This window comes from Phymastichus coffea, unplaced genomic scaffold (assembly GCF_024137745.1).
Source record: "Phymastichus coffea isolate CEN01 unplaced genomic scaffold, Cenicafe_Pcof_1.1 PCOF00037, whole genome shotgun sequence".
Taxonomy (NCBI): Eukaryota; Metazoa; Arthropoda; class Insecta; order Hymenoptera; family Eulophidae; genus Phymastichus; species Phymastichus coffea.
The window spans coordinates 854,561-875,455 of NW_026706848.1; the positions used below are offsets into that span (position 1 = coordinate 854,561).

General features: G+C 36.8%; 1 protein-coding gene across 9 annotated transcripts in view; it reads right to left on the reverse strand.

Moving 5' to 3' along the window:
• The window catches only part of LOC131663661 (glycogenin-1), an 895,804-nt gene that overhangs the window by 60,602 nt on the left and 814,307 nt on the right, over positions 1-20,895 (reverse strand). For all 9 annotated transcript variants that reach the window (XM_058934184.1, XM_058934188.1, XM_058934187.1 and 6 more), the window contains one exon: positions 10,509-10,712. In XM_058934184.1, the coding sequence (XP_058790167.1) occupies positions 10,509-10,712 (204 nt within the window). The remainder of the gene's footprint in view (positions 1-10,508; positions 10,713-20,895) is intronic.

Consider the following 20,895-nt stretch of genomic DNA (forward strand, 5'->3'; position numbering starts at 1 on the left):
GAAACTTTCAATCCAGAGCCTTTGCTATTCATAACAAAAAATCAACAAGAGATCCAATTTCCTCACCACCCCGAGGACGCATATTTTCCTTCCTTCTCTTAGTCAGAATAAGTCTATCTCTCATCAGCCCGTGGAAAATCCTTGCATGTCTCCCTGGCATTCTCAATCTTCCAGCTATTTTTGAAACAACCAACAACATTCTAGCAGCTCCTACGCTTCGACTATATCAAAGAAATCACTGACTTCTCAACAACCTCGCTTGAAACACCCGACGACTTTACGAGGGCCTACCCCTCAGCATCCCAACCTACAGCCATCTTCGAAGTAAACTACGCAAAGCGCCCGCCCAGACCGGCGACATGCCCACCACGCCATTATTTTTCGGCCCCTTCACAAGTTCAACACCGTTTACGCCAAAGTAATACTGCTGCAGCACTGTTCACTCTTCTCCCAATCTTTTCATTAGTCAGTATTGCTGAGGAAAACGATTCTCAACCCCTTAACATTAATCCTGACAACGACTATCACATCTTCGAAACTCCCAGAGATGCCTCCCACGCTCTCTCCATCTTCTTGACCATGGCTAAGAAGTTCATTCTACCGACCATTGCTAAATCGGACAGCGAACAATTTATTAAAATTCAGAACTTCCTCACAACCTTTTCAGCTGAAAATAAATTATAAAACCAACAACAGATCCCTTCGCATACTTCAATGGAATTGTACCTCTTTTTTTCAAAGAAGACCACACCTTCTCAGCATTTCAGAAGACTATGACATCATTATACTGCTTGAAACCAAATCCAGTGAGAAATACCAACTAAAGTTGCATAATTTCACCTTCCTATGCCGTGATAGAGACGGTAATGGTGGTGGTGTTGCCATAGTAATTAGAAAAGACATTCCTTTCACAGTTATAGATACCATTCCAAATATACCAAAAATTATGGAAACACTTGCATTAACAGTTCGAAAGTTCAACGCTGATCTCATGATTACAGCTGTATATAGACCGCCAGATGATCAATTCCCAGCCGGGCACTGTCTGTCTCTAGTTGACTCATTGACTCCTTTCAGTTCTCTTTTCATAGGTGGCGACTTTAATTGCCATAATATTGCGTGGGGGAGTCCGAAGTCTGACACCGTAGGCGACAACCTATATTCAACGTTCATTGATCACGACCTTCTCATACTACGAGGGTGGTCCGATAAGTACTTAGCCTCACCGCCCGATGGCGCCACTCTCGCAAAAGAAATATTCTATCACGTAGTACGTACCTTCTCGATGGTTACTATCAAGATTTAAGCCGGATCGGAGTTGCAGTTTATTTTTGAGAGCGTGTGAAAGCAAGTGTGTCCGTTGATTTTTGAAAAATGCAAAAAGTGCAGTATCGGTCGGTGATTCGATTCTTGTTTTTGGAAGGGAAATCGCGCAGCGAAATAAAAAAAGCGCTTGGATGCTGTGTACGGTGACTCTTCTCCTTCGATGGTGACCGTCAAAAATTGGTTTAACGAGTTTCAACGTGGTCGCACGTCGATTTTTGAAGAGCCACGTCCAGGTGCTCCGAAAACGGCTACCACGGAGGATAACGTGACAAAAATTCACGATCTCATATTGGCAGATCGACGATTGAAGGTGCGCAAGATAGCTAAGATCATAGGCATCTCAAAAGACCACATGGGTCATGTCCTGCATGAAATTTTGGGCATGAGAAAGCTGTCGGTGCGATGGGTGCCGCGTTTGCTCACTCCGGACAACAAGCGCAACCGTGAGACAACTTCAGAGCAATGTCTGACGCTGTTTAAGCGCAATCCGAAGAAGTTTCTGTGTCGTTTCGTGACAGTTGACGAAACATGGATCCACTGGTATATACCAGAGATCAAGGAATAGTCGAAACAGTAGACTTTACCCGGCGAAAGTGCTCCGAAGAAGGCGAAGACTGCCCCAACCCATCGGCCGGAAAGATGATGGCCACCGTTTTTTGGGATTCACAAGGTGTGATCTACATCGACTACCTGGAGAGGGGCAAAACGGTCACAGGGCTGTACTATGCCGAATTATTGGGCCGATTCGACGTCGAATTGCAGAAAAAACGGCCCTATTTGGCGAAGTAAAAAGTGCTCTTTCACCATGACAACGCACCGGCTCACATCTCCGCCGTCGCCATGGCCAAATTGGTCGAATTAGGCTACGAACTGCTGCTCCATCCACCGTATTCTCCAGATTTAGCTCCGTGCGACTTCTTTTTGTTTCCAAACTTGAAATAGTCACTCGCTGGGCAGAAATTTGAGTCGAATGAGGAGGTAATCGCTACCACGGAAGCCTACTTTTCAGACCTCGAGAAAACGTATTTTTTAGACCGGTTAAAGAAGTTGGAGGATCGCTGGGTCAAGTGTATCGAACTAAAAGGAGACTATGTTGAAAAATAAAACGCCACTTTTCCAAAATTTTCGTTTTTCTTTTGTAGGCTAAGTACTTATCGGACCACCCTTGTAAATGATGGTACACCCACCTTCATGAACAAATCCAATCTGAACAACCCTATCCACATTGATCTATAATTCGTTTCACCTCATCTACATGCTTTATGCGACTGGTCGGTGGGCGAAGACAACTTTGCCATTTTCCTCGGGATACCTTATCCATTTTCGTCGGGATACCTCTTGCAATACCAGCACCACCCCTCAATTTACGGTATAACCTCAAAAAATTTAAATCTTCGTTATATTAGCCACCATTCTGCAATTTCTTGGAAAATACTTCTCTCAACTTCACACCAGAAGCAGGATTTTCGAACAAATACTCTCAAGTAATCGCTATTATAAAGCCAGCAGTCGTGCTCTTACTACCTTCTACGCAGTTTAACGTCCACTCTAAGAAGAAGAACAAAAAAGCGAAACGTTCGAATGCCCCATGGTGGGATTCTGAATGCGATGAAGCGAATCGCCTTAGAAGAGCAGCTCTAAAAAACTTTCGTCATATCCCACGTTTGCTGAACAAACTCATCCTTGCTGAAAAACATGCCAAAAGCGTGTTCAAACAAGCTAAAGCTGAGGCTTTTCTCATTTTTTGCCAAACGATTAGTCCATCAACCCCGATTGTCACGATTTTCCAAACAATCAAACCTATTCGTCATCGAGCTCTAGGGGCATCGAAAGCTCCAAACAACCTTAAAAATATACAGGCGCAAGAGAAAATGATCGACTCCATCTGCCCCAGCTCATGCACTCACCTCTTTTATAGCTTTGGAAGCTACTAGTGAATTTTTTTAGAAACCATTTACAATTCATGAAATAAGATCTGCAATATAATCGTGCAGGAAAAGAATCGACTCAACCCCAGGGCTTGACAAAATCGACTACTGCATACTTAAAACGATATCAGAGAAAACTCAACTAGTGTTACTGTCTGTATTTAACGAAATATTTTCCTCGGGAGTCTTCCCGGATTCCAGGATGGAATTCCTCGTTTTTTCCATACCTAAACCAGGTAAAAACAATTTCCTATCTATCTCTCTAGCGTGCCACTCTGAAACTCTACGAAAAAATGGTTCATGATAGATTTTCTTGGTGGCTCGAGCATAACTTAAAGCTCCCTGTATCACCATTTGGCTTTTGCAAGGCTAGATCATGCATTGACAACTTATTGATTTTAACAACCAAAATCTACACTGATTTTGCTAAAGTTTATATACCGCGGTTGCTTATCTGGACGTAAAAAGCGCTTTCGATGACGTTTATCCCATCTCGCTGATTTATCTCTTAAGAGACACAGGACTTCATAGGGTATTATATAAATGTTACCACAATCTCACATCGGAAAGAGTAGTATTTTTTAATATCAACGGAAAGATGTACGGCCCATTTATAGCAAGGAAAGGAGTGCCACAAGGTTGTGTATCTAGCCTCACGCTCTATAGAATTAGTGTCAGCTACCTCATATAATTCTCACTGGGGTCGAATGCCTCTAATTTGCCGACGACATTGTCCTCATTGCTGTTGCTAGTGATCCACAATTCGCCCGGCGCATCTTGGAACATAACTTAAAAAGGATAAACATCTGTCTCAAAAAGATTGGCCTCTCACTATCACTAAAAAAGACGAAAATAGTTATCCACACCATTAAAGCCGCCGACTTTTCAGACTTATCAGTATTAGTCGACTTAACTCAAATTCCAGTTTCCAATATTGCTAAGTTTCTTGGATTATCAATTGATATGAACTCATCATGGTCCGAACACCTTAACCACATAATAGGGAAAACATCGTCCGAGATTAACATCATCAGGTCACTGTACTCCACATGGTGGGGTGGTCAACCTAGATAACTAATGAAGCAATTACCTCTGATTAATTGCAGAGATTGGGCGAATTTAGGGTGAACCCATCGTACCAGCAACTTGAAAATATCACTAATTTAAACTTCGATGGGGCATATTTAAAAATAAATGTGGCGTGCTAATTTCAGACGTTCCCTCAAAACAAGACTAAAGTGACTCAGCGACATGCAAAGACTATGATGATGTAGGTGAAATGACCGACAACAGCGGAGAAACCGAAAATTCCGACACCCAAAGAGATAACAATTTTGAAGAATCTATTAACTCTATCAATGAACCAAACGTCGCAGTTGCCACAAGTCGAAGACCTAGCCCGGGAAATTGTTAAGTTCATACACTCACAAGAGTGAGGTTTCAAATTCCAGAGACTAACAAGCGATGGACTGTGTTCATGGTGAACAATGGATCAGCTGGTGAACCTAAATAAATTTAATGTAATGTATTGAACCACTAGATTTGACCCGAGATAATCGACGACATTAAACGAAATAACGGTACATACGGTTCTAATCTTGGAGACCGTGATAACATTAAACTGAAAAACCATGAAATACCATATAGTTTGGAATAATTTTCCCATAGAGGAAGATGGAATCTTGGGGAGAGATTTCTTGATTGATTGGACTGCTGTAATTTCGTATTTCAACGGAAGTCTAATGATAGACAATGACATGATGCACTCAATACCGTTCTTGCCTGATAATGTACCGACTGATAAATCGTGAGATGATCTCATCGAACTCTTTACGATTAAAGAAAAGGATGATGAAATATCAGAAGACGAGTAGGAATCCAATCTAGATAAAATGCTGTAGTACGACATAGTATTGAAGGTGCCAAAAAAGTACAAAATGATGCCACGTCACTAATTTCACAGGGGACCGATAGGGTAAAATATACCTTATAGGGTCGAACCCATCAGGTTTCATACAAATAAATTTAGTGGTAGCTGATTTATGGGAGGGATGTCTCCCTAAAATTGACGTGAACGTCGACTTTCTAGAAGAAGAAGCAGTCATTAATGAAAAAGGCTATGTAAGATTATAGCTATACATTATAGAATACAACGATAGAAGTAGATCCGAAAGAGTTAATACCGTTTGCCTTATAAAGTCAGCGTTCTCTTCTGATAGTTAAAGTGACTATAACGTGTCATAGGAATTCTGTTCAGAAATTTCGATAAAAGTCCGATTAAAGTAACGGTCTGCTATGGAAATACCATCGCTCCACTGCAAGAAGAGCTATTGGAAATAATTCAAACCTTACACGATAGCCTGATTGGGGGACATAAGAGAGTAAATCAGACATATAAAAACATTAGAGCTAGATATTATTGGCCTGGTTTACGGAACGACGTACGAAATTATGTTAGGAAATGTCCGAGTTATTTAGAAAAGAAAATCGAGCGGCATAAAACTATGATTTATGTATAGTAAGGCACCTATGATAAGTACGGACACACCGATCGAGGCATTTGATAAAGTATCAATAGATACTCTACACAAACTGCGGACTACCACTAATAGACACTGTCACATTCTAACTATGCAATTTAATTTGACGATGTACCTGATCGTGATCCCGATAAAAGACCTGCAGGCAACTACCATTGTTGATACGTTAGCAAGACATTTAATTTGTTAGTTTGGAGCTACAAGAGCTATACTGTCGGATCGTAGGATCAGTTTTCTTTCGGAAGTTGTTGAATCTTCATTACACCTATGTAAAATACATCATTTAACTACTTCAGGATATAGATTCCAAACTAATGAGTCTCTCGAGAGAAACCATGCACCCCTAATTGATTTTATACGAATATATTCGGAACGATACAATGAATGGGATCGGTTAACATCCTTTGCCGCTTTTTACATATAATACGAGTATCCATAATGTTAGTAGATATACCCCCTTTGAGCTAGTATATGGATGAATTTCACAACCTTATAATATAGCAAAATCAGATCGTCCCCAGGACTATATTATGAAAAAATAGATACCGTAAAGATTAAAAGAGTGGATTGAAAAATATATATCACGATGGACACCAATTTTTGCGAAACACGGTCATATATGACCTACAGTCACTAATTCAAAACTGTACTAAGCTTCTTGAAGAAACGATTTGCAGTGATTTGTTGGGCAAAGACTTACTTAATATAAAAACTATACATTCAAAGGAATTCAAAAGCAAATTCCAGAAAATATCGATAATATTTTAGAAGAAATTTTCAAAATTTCAAAGGTTGATGCACTGCATCGAAATGGAAGAACATACATTATTGTGCATTCACCTCTTGTTGTCATGAATTACTATAATCTGTATAAACTATACTCAGTCTTGGTATCACACTCGCCAATGTCAGCCAGAAAATCTCCATATTTAGCCCTAAGTTCAGACCAGATAAATATATATAAATAGATCATCATTCCTTAGGGGATTGCATAAGGACTCATTATATGATCGGTAAAAGAACCTCTACTTGACGTCAATCTCAATAGAAATTGTGAATTGAGAATGTTGTTACAGCCTTCGAATCATGAAGTATATGACTGTAATATAATTATACAGAATCAATAAATGATCAATTGAAATTATATATTAATGGACGGTTCGTCGATCTTTTCTGCCTCTCAATAAGAGCCGGTTCATACGGCATGCCCAGTGTGAATGGATCAAATGATCTGGCAATACAAACACATGGAAATATTAAAAATTGCAGCCGGTTGCATTGGGTATACTAATGATGTGACTCTACTGACAGAAGCTATTGAAAATAACACAAACATCTATTTATACGAGGGCTAAACATCAACTTCATCACCATATTATTGATCACAGTATTAGTATATAAATGTTATACTCTTCAAATATGGAACACAACGAACGAATCTTCACCCATCTATCCAATTAATTCGGATCGCGATCGATCCGTTAATGAAAGTACTAAGTTCATCTTCCATAGCATCAGATCGAATTAACACTTATCCAAACAGATCCAAAGTGATACTTTACTCGATCAGACCCATATATCCAAGCATCCATTTAGAACGAAATTTAACTCACAAGAAAAACTCTAAGAACCTCGCGGGGTTACAAACCCAAATAGCAGAATCCATTTGAAATTAACTAGCAATCTATCATACTTCTAAAACGTTCTTTATTTACTAATGTAAAGCTACTAACCATATGTTTCCAATGTTTGAATACCAATATGATTGGAGCAATCAATCGTTCAGTCGCACATCTGAAATATATCAAAATACTTAAGCCATAAGTTGCTCAATAAATTCCTGACACAATTGGAAATAGAATCGATAGAAGAACTTCATTTGTTGGAAAATATCACGTAGTAGAAGAGTTATTTTATGTTAATTTGCTCAAAGTTAACATGCAATCGAAGCAAGGAAAATAAAGAACTGGAACATAATACATTCAAAATTATAAAGCTACCGATGCGACAAAAGCTCTAAAAGAATGTGACCCTATTTATGGTGCTAGTTATACTGAGATACGAAAAAGGCCAAAAGAATGAAACAAAGTATCACTGGCGATGTGATGAATGGGTAGACTTCAATATATGAGCAATACGATACTACCTGTATGTGACAACATCAAAAGAAATTTAGGGAAGAAAGAGACAAGAGGCGGTACCCTAAGTCAGAAGTGAAAAAGATAAATAATAGAGGACTTACTAAAATAAACCGATCCGATACGGCAACAAATTTGAATAAATCCATAACTATCATTACGCTGAAAGGAAGTGAACCGATTGATTTAACTTCAGATCTACCACAGACCAAACAGAAATTATGACGAGTTAACCTCGCGGAAGATGATGTTATTATAAACCGAATCGACCCCGAAGATAAAAGATATCTGAAGACCGTTGTATAGATAAATTATAGTTATAATATGGTAGAAAGAATTATTTACATTTGATTTTAGTTAGATTTTAATTAATCAATATAAATACATGTGTTTTCTTTTATAGTAAATATTTAGATTAACCAAATAACCCGAAAGACTTCATAGTTATAATACTCTGCTGTTAGAGATTTTCTCTTGTAATTAATTATTGTGGACCACAAATGTTACCAACATGAATATTCTTAATTGTTGCCACAATTTACTATCTCATGAACTTCCAATTGACACTGCCGGGGACGGCAATGTCTCTAAGTGAAAAAAGGATGTTACATAACGACCAAAATTGTTGTAAATTAGGACTCTTATTTACTTTTATTTAATCTTATTTTCTATTAATGTGTACTATATTAATACATACTATTCAGGACCGAGCATAAAAATGTTTAAAAGTGATTAAAAGTAAATCATTTAGTATCCTGTAGCGAGTATTAAATTACGAAGTGATTATAAATTATAGAAATTGCAGTAAGATAAAGATTGACTATGCTTCGAAAGCATCAATGTCAATCTTCACAGCGATAAAGACGTTGCATTGCGACAATAAATATTCTGAGGCAAGGGTACGTGTTTTGGGTAGGTTGGCTGACTACTCGAAACAAAGAGAGAGAGTGTGTGTAAGTGTGTAAGTGTGTAGCAACAAAAGTGCATCGCGCAAACAGACATGCTTTAACTGTGAATCAGTGCAGTTGTATATTAATTTAAATCTTGCGAAATTATACGAAGTCCGTCCCAAAAGTATCCGACATACATCGATTTCTCGGCAATTGATTTAGTTATCCGGGAGGAGGAGGAGACATCCTTCAAAGTAGACCCTATTTGATTGAATAAGACGCTCATATCGATGTTTCTACTTATTAAAGCAATCTTGAAAGTCAGAATTCAGAATCGTGTTTATTGCAATCGTCGCATTAGTTTCTTAACCGGTATTTTCAATCGAAAAAATAGTCAAAAGTCGCAAGGAGCTATATCGGAACTATCTGGAGGCTGGCGGAGCAGCATAACACTGTTTCAATAAATACTGCTGCACAAGGTTCAATGCGTGCGCTGGAGTATTGTCGCAATGAAGAAGCCAGATACTGGTTTCCCAAAGTTGCGGTCATGATCATAACCAAACTTTCACCGAGAATAAAGCAATATTTTATGCAAATTCTCTGTTCCATTTATTTTGCCATTTTTAGCAATAAACAAATTGTGACGAATGCAAAAAGTCGTAAACAAATACATGTTGCGCGGGAACTAAGGCATTTTATTGGTATCTCGGGCTATGTTACTATCTCTTTACTGACGAGAAGGTGAGTTGCTGGTGACGTTCGTACCCTCTAGACGTCGCCTGAGTCTCTCCGCGCGAAGATATGAACGTAGATCGGGTACTTTTGGAACAGACCTCGTACTATAAATAAAAACTATCTCCACTCAATTTATTTTTAATAACGTTTCACTGGTTTATCTTCTAGCCTCATCAGGTTCTTTATTTAAAAAATAAATCAATCCGTTGTACAAACATGATGACAATCTTACAATAAAAATGGTATCAAATCGAGTAACAAAAAACACATACCAATGCAACTGAAGATTTTTTCAAGATTACATTAACAATTGCTATGAGTCAACAAAAAATTTATTGTAAATTTTGTTAAATAAAATAAATAATATGTGATTTTGGAAGGGAAGACTTCACATTAAAATTTTCATCCATGGATACAACATTGATTACTCTAGATGGAATGCGAACATCAGAAAAATTCTTAAATCATCTTTCTTTATTATTGTAATTGAAGACAATAAATGATTTTTGATTTTTTATTAAGAACGCCAATTTTCTGTTTAAAGTTTTTGATAATTACATTTATAAAAGAAGAACATATACAGATTGTTTATATTTTTATTTGCACTGATTCACAACGAGTATAACAGTAATTTGAAGTTTAGGCATGAAATAGCAAATAATAATAAAATTGCGTTTTTGGATTTATCCATCCCTTTTTTAATATGTACGAGTAGCCGCGTATATAACTTTTCGATTCATCGATTGTATTTTTCCATTACACTATATATGTATATATGATCTGACGATGTATGCAATTCAGATCAGTCATCTTAAGTCATTATGATTGAAAATCCCCCTATGATAACATATACTTTGTTTGCTTACTTTCCTTGTTATCATTATAGTGACATAAATTGTTGTATTATAGGAAAATGATATAATATTTCTTACGCACATTATATTAACATACCTTTCGTGGGTAATATTGCTTTTGTGAAACTGAATAAAGCGTGTCGTTTATTTTTTTCAAAATGTTATCAAAACTATCTTGACCCATGAAATCTATTTCACCCTGTTCCCAATTTTGTTTCCTCATTTGATCTTCGATAGCTATCTGTTGATTCATCAGACAACCAGTTATATTCAACTTAGATAGAGTCCCGGCCAAGCCAGTCTAAAAAATGATTTATAATAATTCTTATTAATGCTTCTATATTACACATTTATACTTAATATACATATGTATTTTTCAAGATTATTAACAAAAATTATTAAAATTGTTATTGATGTAATCCATAAAATACATTTTATTATCCATGTAAAATAGTCTTCTACCTTAATAGAAAAATATATATTTATATTCATGATAATTATTTTTGCTTATGGAAAATATACTTTAGTCGAATTTTAATTATATCAAAACATTAAGCTATTTCGATACAAGCAAATGGATATTATGTAATTTATTATTTTTTGAGTTAATAACGTTAGAGATTCATATGACATCACATACATAAAAATATTCCATGGCTAACGTCAATAGAGTTATCCTAATTATAATATATGCACAGATAATATCAAAACAAAACAATCATAGTGAGACAGAAATATCAAAACAACATATTGATTTAAAAGCATTTTAATTCTATGAAAATATACACATTGATATCAGAAACACAATTTCCAAGTAAAAACGATCTTAATATAATAAACTACGCTGTATATAAAACCAATTACTCGTATAATAAAGTACACGGAGGTATTACGATTATAATCAAAACAAAAATAAAGCACTACATCCGCACTTATACTAGTGAAAACTACTTACCCGCAACCAGTGTAATTATCAAAGATAAAGACGGACCGATAATAATATCAACTGTTTACTGTCGTCCAAATAGAAAAATTACAAAAGAAAACTGGTCTGACTTTTTCAATACACTAGGAAATCGCTTTATAGTATGAGGTGATTATAGTGCAAAATATCTGTGGTGGAGATTAAGATCATTAATGCTACCATACAGAGGCAGAGTACTCTATGAAATTAAAAAAAAATAATCAAATTTTGATATCCATTGGAGAACTAACATACTGGCCTACAGATATAAACAAGCTTCCGGATTTGATTGACTTACATAAACAATAACATAAAAGTAGACTAGAAAAAATATGCTCCTTACATAGAGGAATGCTTAATCAGAAAATCTGGTGGTAACTGGACAAGATCGGAGGAGGAAAAAGCTGAAACGTTTGCAAATTATCTTAGTACAGTATTCAAGACTTGCCAAAGAATAATTACCTAAGAAGAAAAAGAAGAAGAAATCTCACTAAAAGGCTTTGACGTCCAAGACAGTACACCAATCAAATCGATTAAAAGGAAATATCACAAATTGTTAATAATATTGAGACTTGAAAATTTCCCGGTTCTGATAATATCACAGAAAAAGTTGTAACGAAAGCTCATTCGTTAACCATTTTTTTAAGGTGGGCAAGTGAGGCGCACTCACTTATAGCAGTTGAGGCGGAAAGGGGGAGAAGGCAAAGAAATGAAAGTGGTTAGGGGATTATATACTCAAAATACAAATTCACATTTTAACAAATCTAATTAAATCAAATAAAAGTTACATTACACTTAAACTTCGCAGATACCGCACATTAACAAACCGCATAATAATAAACCGCATTATACAAACTCTTAATCTAATAAACACAACGATGTTCTCAATACCTATTACAAAAGAGAACAAGTTAACTAACTAATCGAGCTTACAAACCTATACAAAACACAACGCGCGTCGCCCGACATATGACCGCCTTGATGACGAACCGGCCATTTAGCTAAAAGAGAAAATCGCCCGGCGTGGGATCGCCTGGACGATTTCTATTTGAGCGATTTACTATGCCATCGTCGAAGAGAGAGAGAGAGAGAGAGAAATTAATTTATAAAACTTGACCTTGATACTGGAACGGGAGGCTTGGCTGCGCCCTGCGCTCGGTGTGGCTGGTCGTCGCTGGGCAACTTTTGCCGGCTTGTTCCAGTAGCGTCCCGAGTAGATGCCGGAACCAGGCAGTCGTCCTCTCCTCTCGGTTTTCTTCTCGGCCCTTGGCGGTGTGTGCGTTCGGCCGGCCCTTTGTCCTCAGCTGCATTTTGACTTCGCACTGCTGACCGTCTACCATCGTCTTGCTCCGATCGACTCGGAAAACCTTCTGACTTTGCTCTCGACTTACTACCGTCTGTGTCGCTCGTTTTTCTCGCGATCTACAGCTTCTTCGTCGTTCTTTTTCTCTCCCCACTTAACCTACTTATTAGGCGGCGCGCGACCAATGCGCTAATTGGTTCGAAACGCACGCCTGCCTAATGTTGCGTAGGGCACGCACGCCCCCAACTATTTCCCTCTCTCTCTAACACCTCTATACTGTCGTCAGCGTAACAGCTTCGGGCCTGCTCGGCCCCGCTCGGCAATCTCCGTCAGCTGAAACAGAGACCATGCATTAGACGCATTCTTAAATGCGCCTAACGCTGGTCACCATGCCTTGTCGAGAGAGAAGGGGAATTGGGGAAAATTCCGACGAGAACAAGCGCAACGCTTGCTCTCGTCACAAAGTGATCAAAATGTTACCCCTAATTACAATAAGATACCTAACAATTGTTTTCAATACATGCTTGCGTCTCTGTAACAGCTAAACCCGGTAATGAACCAGAACTGGTAACGTCATATAGATCGACTAGCCTTTTATCAGCACTTTCTAAAATCTTTGAGAAACTAATTCTAGCTTAAATTAACCTAATAATAATAAATAGAAAACTTATCCCTGACCATCAATTCGGTTTCAGGTGTAACCATTCCAAGATTGAGCAAGTACATAGAATAGTATCTGTTGCATGGAAAGCCATCGAAGATAAACCATACCGTACGGGTATATTTCTGGATGTTACCTAGGCTCTTGACAAGGTTTGGCATAAAAGGCTACTGCACAAGCTCAAGCGATTTTTTTTCTCAGGCCTACAATGAATTGTTACATTTTTATCTACTCCATAAACGTACCAGTAAATAAAAGCAGGAGTTCCGCAGGACAGTGTTCTAGGTGCAACACTATATCCGTTATAATAGCTTGAATCTTCCATTTATACCTATTCATATCTTGCCAACAACATATGCAGATGATACAGCAATTTTCACAATACACCTAGAGGCAAAAATACAATAAGAGAGCAACCAAAACATTATAAAACTACATTAAAAATCACCTTCAAAATTGGTTTCACCCCAGGAGAATAATCTTATATTCTTAGACCTAATATTATATTAAAGTAATACCGTGTTTTTCTCCGTAACGACCGTCCGACAGATTTTTAACTCTAGTAACCCATCTTAATTATTTCTTTATTACAATGATGGAGATGTTGCACGATCATGGGTATCAACGTTTTCCTGGTTCGCCGAACTTCCCATGCATGTCCTTGTGTATGGTGTCTCGTCGATCTGGGAGACACCCTAGCATCTGGACATCGTCTTCATGGTCGATCGGAGTTTCTCGTTAGTAACACCATATACCTGGTGCACGTTCTCGTGGATGATGTCTTGTCGATCTGGGGGTGGGAGGTTACCCTGAACCCTGGACATCGTCTTCAAGACATTTTAGAAACATTTTCCCCAGGTTGTTGCACACTAGGTGCTCATCCTGATGGACGGTGTCCTGTCGACCCAGAGGTCACCCTGGCATAGTCTCCTGGATAAGTCATGATTTTTCGACGAAAACGCTATATGCCTAGTGCATATTCTCGGGGAATGTTTATGCATGTTCTCGGTATGTTTTCTAATAGGCGGAATAATAATAGATTTTTCATATTTTAAGTATATTACGAAGTCCTTTTGGAGCTTGCCCGTTTTCTCCAACAAATATTATTGCAACTTCGTTGTTCCTAGCGTTATTATATTTATCTTTATCTAATTTTTCGTGTCTTTGAATTGATATTGTAATATTACTCAATAAAATTGTGAATAAAATGTATTAAAAATTTACACACATTCTTCTATTTTTATCATCACCTTCTGATCCCTACCATAAAACAATTTTAAATGTTCTTTCTATACATTTCATAAGTATCGCTAATCTATATTCGAATTATTATATTTGCAATATGCAATATATTATTATTATTAACATCATTTTCAAGGTTTTCAAATAGTATGACTTGAATATTTCAAGAAATTCATCATTCCAATATTGATAATATTGAATAATATATTTGACATAGATTTTTTTTCTAATAACGATATATAGGTAATTCTTGGCTATTTCGATTGACTTGTAACCCTTAGGTTACGGATTTTTTTTTAATTTGGCACAATTGTTGTACACATAAAACTGAGATTTTTCCCAAATTTTGGAGACGATACATTAATTATATCAAAAGTTATTAACAATTAAAGAAAAATGATAAAAAATTTTTAAACAGCTATATTTTAAAAACTAATAAAGATACCGAATCGGATTTTTCCCAAATTACTTATAATACCTTGAACTTTCGAAATAATTACAACAATAAACAATAAAAATTTTTTTTCGAAAGTTATTAACTTTTTGTTTAAACAATTGCTAATATCTCAAAAGGTATATTTTTTTTGGAAAAATTCTTGCTCCTACGTATTCCTCAGGATTTTTGCTATCGAAATCAATCATAAAATTCAAGGGCCCGACATATCGGAAAGCGTAGCCCTAATCAAAAGAAGATGCCTCAGCTTAAGACCACGAAGACGTCCCGCTGACTCCGAAGACACTTTACAGCACGATACCTCTCGGCTATTTCTTGGGCCTTTATTTGGTCTTAATAGGTTTAGATGTATTAGATTCAAATCTCATATACAAACAATGGTTAAGGAAAATCCCTCATGTAATTAAAACAACACTCTTGAAATTTCAACGTTTCGCCATAAATTCATGGCCTCTTCAGGAAAACTTTATTAAAAAAATTATGAACAATTAAAAACTTTTTTTTAAACAAATCGACATGATCATAACACTACAGTACACATCTAACAATAATAATAAAATCATTCGTACTCACAACTATAGAAAACCTAAGTCATAGTAATGTTAATTAATAAAATATTTTTACTATTCAGAAACAAACCGAAAAGTCAGAGATATAAAATGAACTGTGAATTTCAAAGTGGTACAACTGTCTATATACTAGAAATGTCAATATAGTAAGCAATTAAACAACCAATCAGAGTCAAGCACGAGACGGAGATGCCCGAACAATTCGAATCACACAAATAAAATTCAATGACAAGAGCGCATCTCTTTTACAACATTTACAATGCGACAGTATTGTTTATTGAGAAGCTTCACATCTTCTTTTCTGTTAATCGTGTTATCACTAATATTAATATTAATCATCTCAGATGTAATTCTTTTTTTGTAATTTGATTCTCTATCCAAAATAACTGTGTTTTCCCAATCAAATTCATGGTTAGGAAAATTCTCTATGTGAGAAGATACTGGTAACTTATTTTTTCCTATTGAATCTTTGTGTTCTTTAATTCTCTTTTTTAAACTACGTTTTGTTTCCCCCACATAATTCGCAGGGCATGATTTACAATTGAATTTGTAAACGTCTCGCCAGTTTCATCCCACTTTGACAATTTGTCCTTGCCTAGTTTAATTATATTATTGAGTTTTTTGCTTAAAATAGGAACACATGTGATTTTAAATTTCTTAAAGATAGAATTACAATTATAATAAAAATTCTCACATAACGGCAGTGGTAGTATAGTGTCTTGATTATATTGTTTATTATTGTGAACTGATTCAATAATACCTTTGATTTGTTTGTATCTATGTTGTCTTAGTCTACGATTGATATTTGAGTTTATGAATTTAATCAGATAATTATTTTGTAATAATGTTTTTTTTATTTGTTCAATATTAGCATCATGAAAGGTCGGATCTGATAAACGTACTGCTCTATCAACTAAATTAGAAATAATATTTTTCTTCTGTTGAATAGTGTGATTAGAATTGTAATTCAATAGTCTGCCTGCCGAAAGTGGTTTCTGATACTAATTAGTATAAATAGAATTGTGATTTTGGTAGATAGTTACATCAAGAAAATTTATACTGTTGTTTTGTTCTATTTCATAAGTGAATTTCAAATGTCTGTTATAGCTGTTAAAAATGTCTAATACTGATTGTACATGTTCTTTTTTTATACACAAAATTGTATCGTCAACATAACGGTAATAAAAAATTGGAACACAGTCAAAATCCTTTTTAAGTTGATCCAAACAATAAATTTCTAAGTCATCCATGACTAAATCTGCAAATAATGGCGATATTGGGGATCCCATTGGAGAACCAAACATCTGTTTGTATATTTTATTATTAAAACAAAAATAAGTATTATCAAATATGAATTTGGTAATATTAATTATGGTATTGAATGGAATTTTTGAGTGTGATTTTATTCTATTGTAACGTTTATCTAAACTTTTGATAACCAAATCACAGGGAATGTTCGTAAAAAGAGAACTTACATCGAGCGAAAGTAAATTATAATCATCCGGATTATATATTTTTTTAATCTTATCTATCAATGAAAAACTATTTTTAATATATGATTTGGGTGGTTCAATACATTTTCTCAGATTTTTATCTAATACTTTTGAAAGAAAATAAGTAGGGCTATTTATTAGTGAAATAACTGGTCTAAGTTGGCAACCACTTTTATGTATTTTAGGTAATCCATACGCTCTCGCTAAAAATGTATTAGTTTGTGTTCGGAATACTGTGCGCATGTGCGCGGGAGCTTGCCACGCCGTCTTCGCTGTGCGGCGCTGCTCAACTGGCGTGCTCTGCTTACCAACCGCATTCGTCCATCGACTCGGAACTCTGCCAATTGTTCTTGTTCTCTTTGTGTTACCTTTGAATTTGTGTATTAGTAAAAACAATTAGAGTTTACATATTGTTAGAGAGAAAACTATTTGTACGGCCTTACTTATATATATATATTCTTAAATAATATAAGGTGCTTGTTATTCAATTCATCCCAGTATTCCAACAGGTTATCGGCCCTGCCACGCTTCCGCTGCGCAACAAAAAAAAAAAAAAAAAATTTGTGAATCATAGAGGTATGTTAAAAAATTATTAATGTGAGCTAAAAAGAATCTACCTGAGCAACACGAGTTCGCGATAAATAAAAAAAAAAGCAAAGTGAGCTAATAAGTACACGGAAAGTGTCGCATTCCGAATACGCAAAATACTCGAAGAACGAATACTTTTATTTAACATTTAGTCAGTCGTAGACTAATAAAAATATCGAGCGTGTAATCATTAGAAAAGAGACGGAATAACATATTAGAGCGAATTAATAAGAAGGCTGGAATCCTAAAGTAAATTTACAACATTAATAAAATTACAGAATAGTGCGGTTTTTCTGTCGCGTTTTATCGTGCAGTGGCGTAAAGACATGGCTCGGATCAAGGTTAGAGGCAAACAACGTAAACATAGAGAAATAGTAACATTAGATTTCTCGCGAGTGACATAGCCTTGTTAGAGAATTAAATGCAATTGAAAGTCGGCATCATGAGTGACGGTTAAACAAAGGGCTCGACGCCATGACACCCGGCTAAAACACGAGGCAACAAGAAAGCGCGCGATAAAAGAGTAGCATCGCGCATGCGCCAAACGAATAGTATAACGAGAGAGAATGCGCGCGCAACAAACAGCTAGAGGAAAAAGGAAAAAAAAAAAAAAAAAGGTAGAGGTAGTGAGCGCGCGCGCTACTAAGGTGTGTTCACAACGGTACTTGTGACACAACCTAAGGTCCGTTGCAACTATGGAGTGAATTGTCAAATACCAGACAGTGACCCGGTATGGGACTACCTGCGCACATGACATGTACTACGATTAAGCTAATGTAGACCAAAATAAAACCAATACCATATATAAAATAAAATTAAATACATATAATATCAACATTCAATATTTATAAATATAACATTAATATATATATATACATATAATAATTATATTAAATTACGTATGTTCTTGCAAACTATAATCTTAAAATTAGTTTAAATTCTTAGAAGAATAGTTTACCGTTTTAGAGATATTAAGAGCCAAAAATTTATATATATATTCCGTGATATCTCCTGATAAAGTCGAGGTATAGTCACTATGTCACTATGTATAGTCAACACCTCTTGCGACTTTAACGGTTGATTGCGTGATGAGCCTGGTATTGTAAACGTGAGCGATCGCCCCTCCCCAGTAATTTGCGCTATGTATGGTCAATAGAAAAGGAGGGATCACGGGAGCAGTACCGGTTTGTTGGGCAATTAGTTGTTGGCTTTCTGACTGTATTTGTCGGATGTACCCGACAGATATAAGAAAGAAGCCTATTGTTAGCCCGCCTTTTATAAACAGTTAGAAGAAACATTCGGTCAATTTTTATTTATAGATGAACAGCGAGGCTAATCAGGAGATGGGGGAGGCAATGGAAGGGGACCGCGTTGTCGGTCAGGAGACGGAGGCGGATGAGACAGGTATATACATAAATATTAACAAATATAATAAGTTTTAGAGCTTGGATTGCTATCGAACAATCTTAGAGTAATAGAGTGCGGATCCGCGATTAATCAGAGTTAAGTACCGAATGTTTAAATGGAGATATTGTTCCTTAGCACCCTCAACTGTCACCAGTGACGCATTGTCGTCAACCCCTGCTTCCGACACAACAGATGACCAGGGCCCCGAGTTCGTCGTGCCGTCGAACTCCTTGCGACCCACAGCAACAACCAGTACGAGAACCCGTAACCCCCGCATGATTGTGCCCCTTCGCCCCCCTCCAAGGGCTGGCTCGGCCTACTCACAGCCCAGGGAAGACCCTAACACCGTCCTCGCCACCCGACTCGAGTCCATAATGGCCTCTGCCGAAAAAGTGGCCGAGCTACAGGCCAAAGCCTGGCCTCAGATTAACGAGGCCATCAAAGAGGCAAGACTCATTATGGACGCCTCACTCGAGTCAAAGCGACTCGAGATCCAAAAACTCACGGTAGGATCAAAACATAAAGACGCCCGTACTAACACTAGCGTGATAACCTCCTCGCCTTTATCAAGTGGTGGAAACCATCCGTTTTCCATCGAAAGAATTTTAGACCCTGATATCGATGCAACATCTAATAATAATAACACTAGAGCTCCTGAATTAACTGATCGAGACATTGTAACTAACCCTGATGCAACGTATCCAGAGATCAACCGAAACAACCTTACTACCGATATTAGTAACCAAATAAACCAGACCTTTGATGCATTAGCCAAAACAATAGAGAGCACTAACTCCACATCCAAAGCATCTTTTAAAAGAGATTATACCCTTACGTCCAAAGCTAATATCAATGTATGGTTGGATCGATTGAACTCTGAACTATCGGCAAAAGAATTATTAGATGTGATAGATTCAAACACTAGACCCAAAAAAATCTTCGATGTTGACGAAGTTGATAAAAGAAATAGATTAGTTAGAGATATTATAATAAATCATCTAGATGAAAACTATCACAAAATAATTCTCAACATAAATGACCCTAAAGAAATATTAACAAAAATCAGAGAACACAGAAGAATAGAGGCAAACACAGACGATGCTAAAGTGAGAGAGGAGCTGTACAGTATTAAAATCAATAAACAGGATAAAGTTTCAGTATTCATAGATAAATTTGATTCAATTATTAGAGAATATGAACTATGCGATACAGCCATTCCCCTCACTGACGCAGAGAAAACGTCTGCCTTTATGAAAGCTGTGAAGGATACATATCCACGGATTAGAGAAATGGATATAATTACGAAACAGACCAAAGGTAGAGGAATGAACTTTGAAGAAATGAAAAATTTCATTCGACAGCTCGAAGCCGATCTGCGCAGTTCCGGCGCCGCGAAGGGAGCCTCAGCAAACGTGGCTAGACCGAGTGCTGCAGCCACGGCCGGTGCTGGTCCCAGCGGCAAGTGTTTTAGATGTGATCGATTTAATGTCGATCACGTCTCTGACTCTTGCCCGCTGATCCAGTACGGGCTGTGGTTCTGCTACATATGCAGAGATTTTGCACACCACACAGGCAGAACCTGTCCTCGTGGAGACGGGTCGCACCGTGGTGGAGAGTACGTTGCAAATAATAATAATAATAACAATAGAAACAAAAGAATCAAAAGGAAGAGTTAATTATAGAGGTAACAGAGGAAAATATAATAGAGGTAACGGTAATAGTAAAAGAGGCAAAGGTTATTACGATAATAATAGAGACAACAAAAGTCGTAACCCTAGAGGTCGCAATAACGGTAGAGTAGGC